At 35.5% G+C, this 15663-nt stretch overlaps 2 protein-coding genes across 3 annotated transcripts; both read left to right on the forward strand.

The window, feature by feature from the left end:
- Nucleotides 1-1884: 1884 nt before the first annotated feature.
- LOC121248262 (cyclic nucleotide-gated ion channel 2) lies at nt 1885-8056 on the forward strand. 2 transcript variants are annotated; one of them, XM_041146667.1, is made up of 8 exons: nt 1885-2046; nt 2228-2891; nt 5763-5978; nt 6092-6408; nt 6598-6709; nt 6846-7082; nt 7231-7317; nt 7413-8056. In XM_041146667.1, exons 1-8 carry the CDS (start codon nt 2009-2011, stop codon nt 7899-7901), a joined length of 2160 nt encoding a protein of 719 aa, XP_041002601.1. In that variant the 5' UTR covers nt 1885-2008; the 3' UTR covers nt 7902-8056. The 2 variants fall into 2 exon arrangements, with proteins under 2 accessions (XP_041002601.1, XP_041002602.1); XM_041146668.1 differs by having other exon boundaries at nt 2237-2891.
- Nucleotides 8057-8523: 467 nt separating this feature from the next.
- LOC121248318 (phosphatidylinositol 3,4,5-trisphosphate 3-phosphatase and protein-tyrosine-phosphatase PTEN1) lies at nt 8524-15627 on the forward strand. Its single transcript, XM_041146756.1, has 8 exons — nt 8524-9085; nt 9709-10027; nt 10947-11123; nt 11659-11772; nt 13062-13250; nt 13804-14037; nt 14651-14752; nt 15085-15627. The coding sequence occupies exons 2-8, from the start codon at nt 9749-9751 to the stop codon at nt 15232-15234; spliced, it is 1245 nt and encodes a 414-aa protein (XP_041002690.1). The 5' UTR covers nt 8524-9085; nt 9709-9748; the 3' UTR covers nt 15235-15627.
- The last annotated feature ends 36 nt before the right edge of the window (nt 15628-15663 follow it).

Here is a 15663-nt window from a genome sequence, read left to right on the forward strand (position 1 = left end):
CAAGCTTAATTAGACTTGAGTAAAAAACTGTATTGAATGCCATAGTATTATCACTTCATCACTAGGCAAAACTCCACAGCCATATATTTGAAAATTAAAACAACAGCAAAAGAACACAAAAAAAAAAAAATAATAATGCAAACTCGTAACAAAATAATCAACCTACGGCACCAAGCAATTCTATTTTTTTTTCACAAATACACATCTACCCTACAATATGAGTATGAAACTTGTAACAAAATAATAGACCTACGGCACCAAACAATCCATTTTTTTTCCACAATTACAAGTCTACTCTACAATACGAGATTAGCTACGGCACCAAACAATACGAGATTACCGTCTTCTATGATAGAACAGGGGGCGACTAATTGGCTGCTTCCTTGATCACCATCTTCTAGGATTAGGGTTTTAGGATGAAGGGAAAATGGCTTTCTTTCGGTTAGGGTTAGGGTTAGGATTAGGGTTTTTGGGATGAAGGTAAAGGGGCTCTCTTTCGGTTAGGGTTAGGGTTTTTGGGATGAAGTGAAACGCAGAGAGGGAGAGAAGGAAATGGAAGGGAGTTCGTCTTGGAGAGAGTTCGTCTTCGAGGGAGAACACAGAGAGGGAGGGATTTGGAAGGGAGGTTGCCTTCGAGGGAGAGAAAGGCAGAGAGGTAGGGAAATGAAAGGGAGTAAACCTTCGAGGGAGGGGTTCGTCTTCGAGTTTGAACATAGAGAGGAACTGAAATCGAAGAGGAGCACGGGGAGAAATCGAAGGGAGCACAAAAAGAAAGGCAGAGAGGCAGTAGAAATGAGAAATCGAAGGGAACACGAGGAGAAATCGAAGGAGGGCGTAAAGGTTCTGAAACCCGAAACGGCGCGTTTTGGTTTTAATTGATGAACGGTGCATTTTTGGGTTGGCCACGTCAGAGCCGTTTGCACGGCGACTGCACGAGGCGACTGCAGTAAGCATTTTTGATATCTTCCATATATAGGAAATCTCGAGAGCAATGTACACATATATAGCTCATGTGAATGGCAAAAGCTTTTATGATTAGGTAAGTACAGTAAACGAGTAAGAAATAAAGCATTAAAAATTTACGTGGACGGAAGCCACATATATAAAGAGTATAAAAAAATAAACTTATAAATTGACGTGATTTCATATAATTCGTTAGATATACTTTATAATAAAAGTAATTTTACAATCTGATGTACTGTATCAAACTACATCAGTTTATAAGTTTACATTTGTATAATTTCTTTATAATTAAAGTATTTCTCATATATATTACTCAAGTCAAATGTTTTTTTTTTTTTCACATAATGTTTTTCATTATGGTTAACCCTGTCCTGTCTATAAATATAAATGAGTAATATTTATTTGTTTTAGAAATTGTAATAACTAATTGAGTTTGAATGGGAGTACTGCATGCATGAGCATGATTTGTAGTTGACATGGAATTGAGCAAATTGATGGCACTAGTGAGTATAAGAAAAGGCCTGGAGGTAACTACAAATCGAGAAATTTGATGGTGTCTGGGCATAAAATTAATATTAAATAGAGTAAAAACCTTGTGAGTACTGGTCCTACGCTACTACATCATGATTATTCACGCGTGACTGCGCATATACCTTGGCTTGAGACCTTTTTTTTTTTTTTTACTTTTTTTTAAAGACTCGAGTAGTCAGTAGTAAGGAGTAACTGGGCCAGCCTCATCGGACAATTTAGGAACCCCACCACCACCACCACGTTCCTTCATCGCTCCCCTGTCTCTTCGTCCTTACGGACCACCACGCTATCCTCCCTCTTCATTTGCTACCCGACACCCTGCTCTATTAACGTCCTTCCAAACTCTCTCTCTCTCTCTCTCTCTCTCACACACACACACACACACACACACACACACAACCCTAGCTTCCAATTATCTTCACTTCAAAGACACAATAACGCTCGCACTCTTCTCTGTCTCCAACGCCTCTCCTCTCTCTCTCTCTCTCTCTTCCATGGTCTCAATCTTCCTATCATGCCTTCCCTTCCAAAGTTCCACTTCTCCCTCTCAAGGTTACATTCTTCTTCTTCTTCTTCTTTGATCATTAAGACGCAGCACTATACAGTTTGTTTCGTTTTTATATTACAATATATTATTCAGGTTGCGTTCAACTGAACTGAATTTAATTATATATTTATATAAAAAATATTAATCTTTTTTCTCATATTTTCTGACTTCGTTTGTCTAAAGCTGTGATCTCAGATTTATTGGGCTATTCATCTCCAAGAATTCCTCAAATCGCAACAGCGACAGCGACACCAGCAACCACAGCAACGGCATTAATGATGACAACCCTATCTCCAACTCCGTCGAATGTTACGCTTGCACCCAAGTCGGCGTGCCGGTCTTCCACTCCACCAGCTGCGACCACGCCCACCAACCCGAGTGGGAGGCCTCGGCTGGCTCTTACCTAGTCCCCATCAAGAACCGCCCTGACCGCAAGAAACAGACGCAGGGACCAGGCCCACGGCGCCCTCCATCGGGGCCGTTCGGGCGCGTGCTGGACCCGCGAAGCAAGCGCGTGCAGCGGTGGAACCGAGCGTTCCTGCTTGCACGTGGGATGGCCCTGGCGGTGGACCCGCTGTTCTTCTATGCGCTGTCGATCGGGAGGGGTGGCGCGCCATGCCTCTACATGGACGGCGGGCTGGCAGCGATAGTGACGGTGCTCAGAACTTGCGTGGACGCCGTCCATCTATGCCACCTCTGGCTCCAGTTTCGGCTGGCGTACGTGTCGAGAGAGTCGCTGGTGGTAGGGTGCGGGAAACTGGTGTGGGACGCACGTGCGATCGCATCTCACTACGTGCGGTCCCTAAAGGGCTTCTGGTTCGACGCATTCGTCATCCTCCCAGTTCCTCAGGTTAGTCCATTTTTTTGGTTACCTTTCTGCCAGACGACATAAAAACAGGATCAACGCTCCACGATGCGCTGGTCTTCCTTTGAAATTGAGTACTCGTTTGTTTTTAAAAAATATCTTATTTTATTTTATTCTATCTTATTTTATTTTATTTTATTATTATAATTTTTTTAAATTTTTAAAATAAAATAAATAATTTAATTTTTTTAAAATTTAAAATAAAAATAATATTAAAAAATATTTTTTAATAATATTTTTTTTAATTTTTTAATTTTTATTCATTCTCATCTCATCTATATTTAAATTTAAAAATAAACGAGCCCTGAATTTCAAACACATTTACGGACCTTTTTAACTGCGCCCAGTCCAAGTCCGAGTATCATTAGCAGCCTGGCCGCAAACCGTGAATTCTTGTCATTGTCAGAGAGATACTGCAGACCGTACATTATCCAGCGCAGAAAACTCTGTTTCTCTTTTTGTATTATTAAAATACGTTTAATTATCAATTGATCTCAACTTATCATTATAATTTTTTTAAATTTTAATATAAAATATAATAAATAATTTAAATTTTTTAAATTTTAAAATAATAATAATATTAAAAAATAATATTCTAATAATATTTTATCATCACAATTCAATTCAATTCAACTCACTTTAACTTCCTAATTTTTTCAAATTTTAATATAAAATATAATAAATAATTTAAATTTTTTAAATTTTAAAATAATAATAATATTAAAAATAATATTTTAATAATATTTTATCATCACAATTCAATTCAACTCAACTCACTTTAACTTCCTAAACTTTTAAGAAAGGAATCCTCGGTGAAAATCCCACCACTTTAGTTACTGTCAGTAAAAAGGTCGCTGCTTGTGATAATTATGCTGCTTTTCATTTTCCGCTTTATTATTATTATTATTATTATTTGTTATCCATTATTTTTCTTTTTTTGTGATGTTTTGTAATAGGATAGTAAACTCCGAAAACGATTCAACTTTACGAAATTTCAAAAGACTGGTCGTATATATGCAGAATGTTTAGATATTTTTTTCTCAAATTTTAAAAATGAAGGTATTAAGAGGACTAATATTAGACTCATCAAATTTATCTTTAAATTTTGATAAAAGTACATATTTCTATATATTTAAAACTTCCTTATCCATAATTCTATATTGAATTAGTTATTAAATTCATCGAAATAATAATATAATATTATTTTTTAATAATAATATTTTTTTCATATTTTATAATTATACTAATCATATGTTAATTAATAATTTAATTTGATTCTTATATTTTTGTTATAAGACGGTTGGAAATTAAACGTGAATAAAAAATATTATTGGAGATTAAAAATGAATAAAAAATAAATTTGATGAGTGAATAGTATCCCTTCAAATTTGAAGAAACATATACATTTACTGTAACTCAAAGTTTCATACTTATCTCTTTGACTAATCCAATGTAGCTCTTTTTTGATGAAATTTATCATATTTTACATTTAATTAAGCTTTTAATAAAACCAATACCAATGCTCTTAAAATATATCTGCATAAATATTTATAAAATGATAATTAATAATGAATGACTTATTTAGAGCATTAGTATTGAATTAGCTAAATATCTTTTTTATCTTTAAATTTAACAAATATCATCCATATTTGCTCCACATTGAATTAGCTAAATTGTTTTCATCCAAATTATGAGCTACAATAAATCCATTCTTATTTTCAAATATGAAAAGAACTATAGCAAGTCTAAAAATATTTTTTGAGATTATTATATTATAGATATGAGATTTTTATTTATATGAGATTTTATCATCTATATACATATGATATTATTATATTATAGATTGTTAGATTGTGAAAATGAAAATGAATATGATTGTTGGAGATTATTGAAGATTATAAAAATAAAATATAAATTAATTAAAAAAATATAAATAATAAAAAATAATAGAGAGTGTGATGACTAATCTAATATAGACTTCAAGTTTTGAATGATTAGCTAAAAGTAAAAAAGTTACATATTAATCAAAATTTAAAAAATAGAATAGTCAATCTAATGTTAATGCTCTTACGTGTCGATGTTCATTGCCGAATTAATTTGATCTTAAAAATAACAAGGATAAATATAAACATAATGGGTAAGACGTGACAGATGTTTTATATCTTCGTTAGGTTTGGTTAGTGCGGAGATGAAATGAGTTGTAGAGTTAAAAATAAAATAAAATATTATTAAAATATTTAAAATTTAAAAAATTTAATTATTTATTATATTTTACATAAAAATTTGTACGTATCCAAATGAAAAGTTGAGATGAAGGATAACTTTGTGTACTCAGGAACGTGTTGTGAGTGGAATGCAAGATCACATGCATGTTTTCACACCATCCTTTGATATATATTAGATTCCCCACTCTTCGCTCCAAAGCAAAAGATCTCGATCCACTACTCTGTTCCTGATCTTACTCTCTGCTCTTCAATTATCCTTCATATATAATAGCTCTTTGCTGTATGCGGCGACGGCGCCGACGTTTCCTTCAAATAGTAGCTCCTAGACGCGGCCGGAGTCGATGTGGATTTCTTTGCGTTGTTATGCCCATTTTTCATCTCGTAGAGTATGGATTGGATCACCATATGATCACTATAATTAAATATCACCAAAGCTTTCTAGCTAGTAGCTTCATGCATGGACAAATACAAAGAAGATGGCAAATTAGCAAAATAAATTCGATATGGTGGAATTATTCAGGCGGTACCTAGCGAGTTAGTTTGCACAAATTCTCTGTTTTCCCTGTTTTTGTTTTGTTTTTTCTAACGTTGTTTCTGATCACTCGTACTGTTTATTTTCTCCCTTCTGCAGGCTGTATTTTGGTTAGTAGTACCGAAACTGATAAGAGAGGAGAAGATTAAAGTGATAATGACAATACTTCTACTCATTTTCTTGTTCCAATTCCTCCCAAAGGTCTACCACAGTATTTATTTGATGAGAAAAATGCAGAAAGTCACAGGCTACATCTTTGGCACCATTTGGTGGGGTTTTGGCCTTAATCTCATTGCCTATTTCATTGCCTCTCACGTAAGCCTACTACTTGTGATCTACCTCCGTGTAGAACTTAAGGCTTTCATTTTACACCCATTTGTAGGCTAAGTTGTTCTTGTACATGGGTGATCAATGTTTCCTGTCATCAGGTTGCTGGAGGATGCTGGTATGTCCTGGCAATACAACGTGTAGCATCATGCCTCCGACAGCAGTGTGACAGAAGTGACAACTGCAATCTCTCTTTGTCTTGCTCCGAGGAGGTTTGTTACCAGTTTCTGTTGCCGACAGGTACACTAGGAAATCCATGTGGTGGTAACTCGACAACGATGGTCAGAAAGCCATTGTGCTTAGATGTTAATGGCCCTTACAATTATGGGATCTACCAGTGGGCTCTTCCAGTCATTTCTAGCAATTCTGTCGCTGTTAAGATCCTTTATCCAATATTTTGGGGCTTGATGACCCTCAGGTAAATTTATGAAAGATTCATCATTGTTTTTTCTTCACAAGAAGTTTGTGGTACAGCTTCTCTAGAATTTGTTTCGTGCATACACCTCCTGGAATTGGCACTTTTTCTAAAAAATTTCGCTTGAGATTAGTTTAGATTGACCATCTAAAGATGCTTTAATTTTCAAACCATATATGCTTACATTTTCAGCACGTTCGGCAACGATCTTGAGCCTACAAGTCACTGGCTGGAAGTGATTTTCAGCATAATCATTGTGCTTAGCGGGCTGATGCTTTTCACTTTGTTGATAGGGAATATCCAGGTGCGTGCGTGCGTACGTACATGAATTGAAATAGTTGTTATCAATGCTAAAATGGTAATAATTTCTTGAACATGATGAATCTTGGAGATAAAAAGTGTAGTCTAACATTGGGGACTGGCCTGTTGCTGCTGTCAAGGTATTCTTGCATGCCGTCATGGCAAAGAAGAGAAAAATGCAACTGAGATGTCGGGACATGGAATGGTGGATGAGTCGGAGACAGTTACCCTCTCGTTTGAGATCAAGAGTTCGCCATTTCGAACGTCAGAAATGGGCCACCATGGGAGGTGAAGACGAGATGGAAATGATCAAAGCCCTTCCCCAAGGCCTTCGAAGAGACATCAAGCGCTATCTTTGCCTAGACCTCATAAAGAAGGTAAACAAAAACAAAATTGCCATCTACCAATGCGCGCGTTTTCATAATTTTGGCATAAACACCTTATTCCTTATCCAAGCAAATAAAGGAGCCTGAAAAGGTTTGAAAAACTTGCCTAAACTAACGGTAATTTATCTTATTGTGTTAGGTTCCTCTATTCCACAACTTGGATGATCTCATTCTTGACAACATCTGTGATCGGGTCAAGCCTCTTGTATTCTCTAAAGATGAAAAGGTGCGTATCATTGCAGTTAGAATCTTGTCATTGTTCATGACAAACTACCACGACGAGTTTGTTTTAACTTAGCTAATATTCACATCGAGAGACAGATAATCAGAGAAGGAGATCCTGTTTTAAGGATAATGTTCATCGTTCGTGGACGTGTAAAACGCAGCCAAAGCCTAAGCAAAGGCATGGTAGCAACGAGTATACTTGAACCTGGAGGCTTTTTGGGGGATGAGCTCCTCTCCTATTGCCTTCGCCGCCCATTTATCGACAGGCTTCCTGCCTCATCTGCAACATTCATTTGCATTGAACCTACAGAAGCATTTGGCCTTGATGCTGAACATCTTAGATATATTACAGATCATTTCCGCTACAAATTTGCCAATGAACGACTCAAACGAACAGCAAGATATTATTCATCAAATTGGCGGACATGGGCTGCTGTTATTCTGCAGTTAGCTTGGCGCCGGTACAGGAAGAGGACGAGGGGTCCGGTGATTCCTGCCACCACTATAAATGAAGGCAGTGAGCGTAGGCTTCTGCAGTATGCTGCAATGTTCATGTCAATAAGGCCCCACGACCATCTAGAATAAATTCGTGTCTGTAATAATTCTTATTTCTTTTACCTTTTTTTTTGGGTTCGTCGGCCCCTCCTATGACATGTCAATAAAAATCTTGTTTGTGTCAAGCATGGCAATCGCGTTGAATGTAAAAAAATCAGAGTTAGACAATTACTTCTTCCTCTTAAGAATAATAGAAGAAATGATATTTTAAATTAGGGAGAGATTATTTTTTATTTTCTTTGAATAATTTTATGCGTAATTACAAATTTTTATATAGAAAAGAGAAATTTTATTTATTTTTTAGTATAGTAGACAATTATTAAAAATGAGTCATCCTAGTTAGTGTAATTGAAAATTAGAAATACGTTGGAAAGAAAAGTAATAAGAGAATTAAAAAATTACAATATCTAAAATTAATTTTTCAGGAGTTAAATATTATTTTTCTTAATTTTTTTTATGTGTGTTTACAATAAATACTTTTTAATACATCTTTCTATAGGCATGAAGGGATACGTAATATTAAATGAATACATAAATTTAAGAAATAATAATATATTAATCAAATAAATATATGAACATAAAAAATAAAAATACATGAATATTCAAGAATGGTCATTGAATCTATTTTTCTATATTCATGTATTTACAACAAAATACAGAGTACCCTGTCTCTCCGGCAAAGCCGCAAAAAGGCCTGAAAACCAACCCAATCATTGACAGGGTATGAAAATTCCCAACTGCCAAACAGGTCGTCAAAATTTCAGTTACCTGGACGACCCAAAATTCCCCCGCCAACCCAGCAGTGAAGACCTTCCGAATATTGCAAAATATATAGGATGGAAAAAATGGTCCAAAATTCCAAAACATTACCCTAACTTCTCGGCCAGATTTGCTCCAAATTTGGGGCTGAGGTAAACTGGTGCAAAAACGCCCCCCAAATTTGGCACAGACAATCCAATTTCACTCCCCAAAAATGGAGATCATCGTCACCTCCCGCCCTCGCTCACTGCCCACCCCCAATCGAACATTTTTTCCATATTCTCCACCAGCACTTTCTAGGGTTTCCCTAAATCTTGATTTTTATCTCCTCTTCGGTGCCCTAGAAATTGCTGCTAATTCTTTTTTCTTTTCCTTCTACATTCATAATTACTTTCTTTTTTTTTGATTGGAGGTAATTCAATATCAGTGAATCACAAGCTTCATGTTCAGCTCAGGTAGAACTTTCTTTTTTGTTTTTACATCCAAATTTTCTTGTTCCATGAGGTTTACATCCAAGTGTTTAAGTTGTTTTAGACAGATTGTGCGGAATAATAATTTTTTAACCTTATTTTCAGGAACCAAACCTTATTGTTAAATTTACAATATATTGAACTTTATATTGCTGGGTTGAAATAAGAGTTATTGGATGATTTTTCAACTCTAATGATATGATTTTTTTTATATGATCATAACAATGAAACTAATTGCTTTGTTGAGGTTGAGATATGTTGGATAGATAATAAATGTGAAATGATTTGCACTTTACGCTCCAACTTCTATCGGTTTTAATTCTTCATTGTATTTCATATCTGTCACAATGATAAAATGAAAGCTGAATGGCATATGGCATTGAACGAGATCATTCAGTAGACATTCATGGAGTGTACGATGATTGAAGCATTTTTCTCCTACTACTCTGTTTCTATTCATGTTAATGAAAGAACAATGCTCAAAAGTACGAACAAGGGGAATGTGTCAGTTTCAGAACATGATTGATAATTGTGGAAAGCCAATACATGAAGCTTTTGGACTTAGACCTCATAATTTATGGATACCTTTTCTTTGATTTTTCTGACAGGTCTCTTACCCATTCATAAATTGCCTGCCCCCTCAGCCAAATGGGATTGAAACTTTCAAAGCAGGGGCCAAGGAGGGCTGAAGAGCTAAGTTTGCATAATCATCTGATTAATTGTCTCAGCAAAAGTCTTTATGTCCGTAACTTGGTATCTAAGCAGCGAAGGCGTATGCTCGTAGCTGGTTATGATCTTGACATGTCATATATCACCGATCGGGTTCTGGCAATGTCATTCCCTGCAGAACGAATGCGAGCAGTGTATCGTAATCCTCTCTGGCAGGTCCAGTCCGTGCTTGACATGAGACATCAGGGGCACTATAAGGTCCACCATTCAACCCTGAATAATCAGCTATATCACTTTATATGCCATGATTGTCCATCCTTTATGTTGGATTCCGTGATATTCCAGTTGCTGTACCATTCATTGGAGTAGTTAATTTTTATTTTTTTCAGTATAACATAATTGTATTATTGGCTTATTGACAGATAAAAAGAGAAATTTGCCTCATTCCTTGAACAATATTTTCCTTAGAGATAGTTAAATACTGGATCATGAGGAATGCAAAAGAAAAAGCATCTGCCATGTTTTCAACTATTATAAAGGGGGGGGGGGATAATTCATAAACTAGTAGATGAATGTCTATGCCCTTAATCCTGCTTTTGAACAACAATTTTCTTATAAATAATTAAAGAGACCTATAAAAAAAAATAATTAAAGATATTAAATTCGATCCATTAGGAATGCATAAGAAAAGCATCTGCCAGGTTTTCAACTATTATACAGGGTGATCATTTCTTAATTAGTAGGTGAAGGGCTATGTCCTAGATCCTGCCGCTTGGTGACTTCGTTTTTGTCATTGAATAAAACATGAAATTTGGATATAGCCTCAATATCACTTCAACAGTCTTTTCTTGATTTTGCCACATCTTGCTGTATTAATTTCATGTTCTTTGTATAGCATAAACTATATGATGATGTCTAAACATTATATTGCATATAGTTAAACTTTGTACCAATGAAGGCATGCTTTCCTCTGATTTTATTGATGTCCACAATTACCAATGTTACTCAAAACTTTACTACCTAGAGTTTACTTGTCAAACCTTTGGTATTACAATGATCATAAAGCCTCATCTCATCTCATCTCTTTCTCCATCTCACTAGCAGGATAGGCTGAATAGGGTTGGGTGTATATGTGTGTGTAATATATATGATGTTTCTTTCTTTAACGGTCTTGCAGATCTACAATCTTTGTATAGAAGAATCTTATGATCCCTCACATTTTCATGGCCGTGTGGACGCATATCCTTTTGATGACAACCATGTTCCACCTCTCCAAATGCTTAAGACTTTCTGTGAAAGTGTACATTCATGGCTATCAAGTGACCCAGAAAATATTGCTGTCATACATTGCATGGTATTGGTTGCACACATGCCATTTAACTTTCAAAGGGTTCATTTATCTGTCATCTTCCACAAGTTTTTGTAGTTTTCACCTTCCCTATGTCCATTTGAGCTTAATAAGAGTCAACCTATAACAGTCTATGCATAGAATATGAATATTAACATATGCTTACCTAGCTGACCATAACACAGACTGGTTTGTGTTTGTATATGGGTCAGTGATGTCAAGACTGGTCTCTTCTAGTTACAAAAAGGGGGCTGTATGACATTCAATGAACTCAGTAGTAAGCTTAAGATCCTTGCCGCAGTGTACTGATTATTAATCCGAACAGTTCTGCACCTAGCACAAAATGTTTCCCATGGTTGCATCAGTGCAATTTTACTGATGACTGCTGAACACAGTCCATTGATCTCACAATAATTAGGAAGTATAAAATATGAAAATTTGTATTTAACTTTAGAGCAACCTGAATATTGTATGTTTATAGGTTCATATGCTATGTTTTGTTTTGGCCTTAGTGTTGGTGGTTCCCACTAAGTTTTTGCAGGCAGGCAAAGGCCGAACAGGCTTAATGGTATGCGCCTATCTTGTTTACATTGGCATGTCAGCAGATGAGGCTCTTCAGTTATATGCAGACAGACGGACCACCAATAATGAAGGAGTAAGTTATTGTAGGTATAAGATGACCAATATGTACTGCTGAAGTTTTAATGTATGGTAGTGAATGCACTGTCAGCTGCTTGATAATTTTAGAATCCAACTCCCTACTCCCTTTCACTCGCTGAATCTGACTTGTTTGGTGGAAAATTTGGAATTTGGAATTGTTTGCCAGCAGGATGGTTTGGGAGATATGAATTAGGCAGGAAAACATTCTGAATTCAAAAACTCTGAAAATAGTTTGATCAGCACGAAAACATGGATGCTATAGAAAGGAAATAACTAAATGGCCTAGTTGTTCAATGACAGCTCGGGTGCTGAACCGATTTAATTTTGTTTAAAATACTTGGGAAGTTGGTTGTATATTGGATAATGTTTTAAATCATGTATTGCTTTGCATTTACTTCAAATCGGTCAGAAGTTGACACACTGTCAATTGGGAGTCAATTCTTTTCAGTTTATCTGCATGTGGTTCTGGAGTAAATTCTTAATAAAAGTTGGCTTTTTTTTTTTACTCATATTCCTGAGAAGTAGCTTTTACTTTCCTTACCCCATAGTTTTGACATATATTAAAATAGCTAATTCTAGGTTCTTTCAAGCGGACCCCCCAATTAATTAATCCCTAGATCTGTTCCTCTGTTTATCTATGTAATGCAGATGTTGAGGTGGACAAGAAAGGACCAATAGTGACCAAAATGCCAAATTCAATTACCGGTTTGCCATGTTCACTGAAAACCAGCTATTGCAGCAGTTAGAAAACCATAGCGTGATTAAAAGCTGATGCAAACAAGAGAGAAGACCAAATTGGTTGTTGGTTGATACATCATAAAAAATCCATTCTAGCATATGATTATTTATTCTTTTAAGGAAAAAAAAAAGAGAGAGTTTTGCCAGCCCCGAGTTGACCAGCAAAACAAAATTTCTTACAAAGGCTATCTGAGTATAAATGTGTTGATCTCGATCACAACCATTTTTTGAAAGTCATTTTAGAATTTAGTGAACAGATCCATCCGAGCTATAGGGGCCAAACCTACTCCCCGCTAAGAAACATTGAAAAGAAAAAAGAAATGAATATTGATATGAGTTATATCAGAGAGGTCCAAGTTGCAAACAGACAACCATGTAGAGATATTTTTTTGCCAATTCATCTCTTTTTTTGTTAACTCTTGTGTAGGGTTTTCTTACTTATAAAAAAAAAAGCTTTTGGTAGGGTAATGTATTTTATAATGTTCTTTAATGTTATGTATCCATTTCTGATCATAACCTAGTAAACAAGTACATTATGTTGAACAGGTTTCAATACCTAGCCAACGCCGTTATGTGGGATACTGGGAAAATATAGTTTCTTTTCCTAGGGGAATTGATAATGAACCGTCAGGTTTAAATTTGCCTAAACCATGTAGCAGAGAATTGCGGCGGATCCGACTACATGACATGGTTAACATTGACAGAATCTTCTTTGTGGTCTCAGAATTGCAAGAGGTAGCTCTTTCTTAGTCAAAATCTTATAGACAGAAAGGCTTTTTATAATCTATAATCTGGCATGGATTTTGTTTCTCATCTGCAGAATTCACTTCTTAACGTTCAGAAGGAAATATTGATCTCTCTTTCCTTGAGATTTTCTGTGTTCGCACTAAGTTGAATGAAATATTATTTTACTTCCACTCTTGGTTTATTGTTACCTCATATCTTAATCAGTGCTTTTCAAGATTAGTAACATACAATATCCGTATGAATGTGAAGGGGAAATAGTTGACATAATTTTTTATAAGTAGTTTTGACATAATTCACAACTTTCTTATTTCACTGTCTCATAACTTGAGCTCAAATTTTTATCTAGTTATTGATGGGTTAAGTTGTTTAGCATGTCTTGAAAAATGCATGTTGTTGCTATATATATTTTATTGTTATTTATTTTTTATTTACTTACCACAATTCTTGATTTAGTTCCTCTAAACTTTTGCCAGTCTGAATGTTATTTCGTTAGCTGTTTTTCTTTATCTGCTCACAAGATCTTTCTCACCCATGTTCTCAGAAACCCGACCAGATGTATCATCCGTCTGTGGAAGTTACGCGGAATTGTTGCAGACCAATTAAGAAGGGTTACCAAAGAACAAACAGTCCTCGGTACTATATCTCTTTCACCAACGGCGATAAGGAGGACAAACCACAGTCAGAAGAAGAACATGTTGTAGTCCAAATGGACACAGAAAGTCCCATAATCTACCAGAAGACCTGTCTCGATCATTATTTTGATAAACCTTTACAAGTAAGTGTTTATCAGAAAGCTAGTGACTATGGTAAAGCAACAATATCACAACTTTTTTTATATGATTGCCAGAAGTTTTGTGATGACATGGCCAGGTTTGGATTGGAGGGGGTTTCATGTTTGTCAATGATTTTTTTCAGTCAAAGATAATCTTACTCCTAAACATACAAATTTTACTCAATTTTTCGTAAATATAAAAAATTCAAAATATAATTTTTAAAAATAATATTTAAACAACTATTTAAAAAAAAAAGGGGGAAGCCACCCCGTGGTGGTCACCGGTGGTCCAGATCAGACTGCTGGTAGCTGCAATAGATTGTGGCTGCCGTGGGCCGCCCAAGTTGGATCACCTGTGGTGGCCAGACAGTGGCAGCCATCTCTGCCACCAGATTGCTGTTTGTTTGTTTTTTTTTTTAATAAATTTAAATTATTTTTTATTTTTTACTATTCATCAAGCATCTCAAAAGCGAATCTCATCTTATAACTATTCACAAATCTTCATCTCATCTTACATCTAAACATGGCCTTGACATAATGCGTGTGGGTAAGGTTTTATCATTGTCCACTAGTTCCATACCCAAGACTAGGTAATTGACCATTTTTTATTGGACAGGTTACTGGAGATGTGCGCATTATATTCTACCAAAAAATGTTTGGAGGGCGTCTCTTCTATTGTTGCTTCAATACAGCTTTTATTAGGAACAGCTTGATACAGGTACTTTTCTGGTTCTCCACCGGGCTTATAGTCACTTTGGGGGAGTCCTTAGAAATATAGCATCGAGTCAGTTTCACACTTTCACTAAATGCTCGTGTATGGATCAGAACTAGTTAGGATGTTACGAATATTCATGGTAACGAGCTGACTAGTTTGAGAAATACTCCGAGCAACAGAACAGCATTGAATTGATAGAATATACAGTAATGGTTATAAAACAAGAGACAGACTAAATAAAGAACAGTGTGATATTTTTAGTTTATTAAACATTAATTAATGGATTTGTTTGTAATTAGTTGTTCAGTTGAGTTACAGTTTGTGAAACATTGCAGCTCACTGTGAGGGAGTTGGATAAAGTTGGGAAAAAGGGAAGATCAATATGTGGCCCTAATTTCTGCTTGGAGTTGCTATTTGGTCCTGCTAATGCAAAGCAGTCATCATGGACTGCATCTGGGGGGGATGATGTTGAAAGTGATAACTAGTGGTGAAATCCCTTTTTTTTTTCTTTTTCTTTTTTTTAACAGTGGTTCTGTATTTAGAGAATCACATGATTGGGTCACATTACAATTTTAAATTTATACACACATATTATACATGTAAAATCTTCTCCCGGAATGGATAAATCCCTCCAGTCTTACAACAGTAGTACTGTATACCGCCATATTCATCTGGCTGTCTTGCCGTCTATTTTTTTTTTTTTTTCATTGGCGGGAAGCAGTGTGAATAGCCTAATAGGAGGATTTATTTATTTATTTATTTATTTGTAATTTGGTATTGAGAGCAACATTCTTTTGGTAGATTTATCCAAAATATACTTGTTAAAAAAAAAAAAAAAAATTATCCAAAATATGCATTACAAAGTGAAATTCCTTTTATCAATCGTGAAGGGCACCGTGTTGGGGTCCTTTTGC

Source organism: Juglans microcarpa x Juglans regia, chromosome 2D, assembly GCF_004785595.1.
Source record: "Juglans microcarpa x Juglans regia isolate MS1-56 chromosome 2D, Jm3101_v1.0, whole genome shotgun sequence".
In the NCBI taxonomy this organism is placed as follows: domain Eukaryota; kingdom Viridiplantae; phylum Streptophyta; class Magnoliopsida; order Fagales; family Juglandaceae; genus Juglans; species Juglans microcarpa x Juglans regia.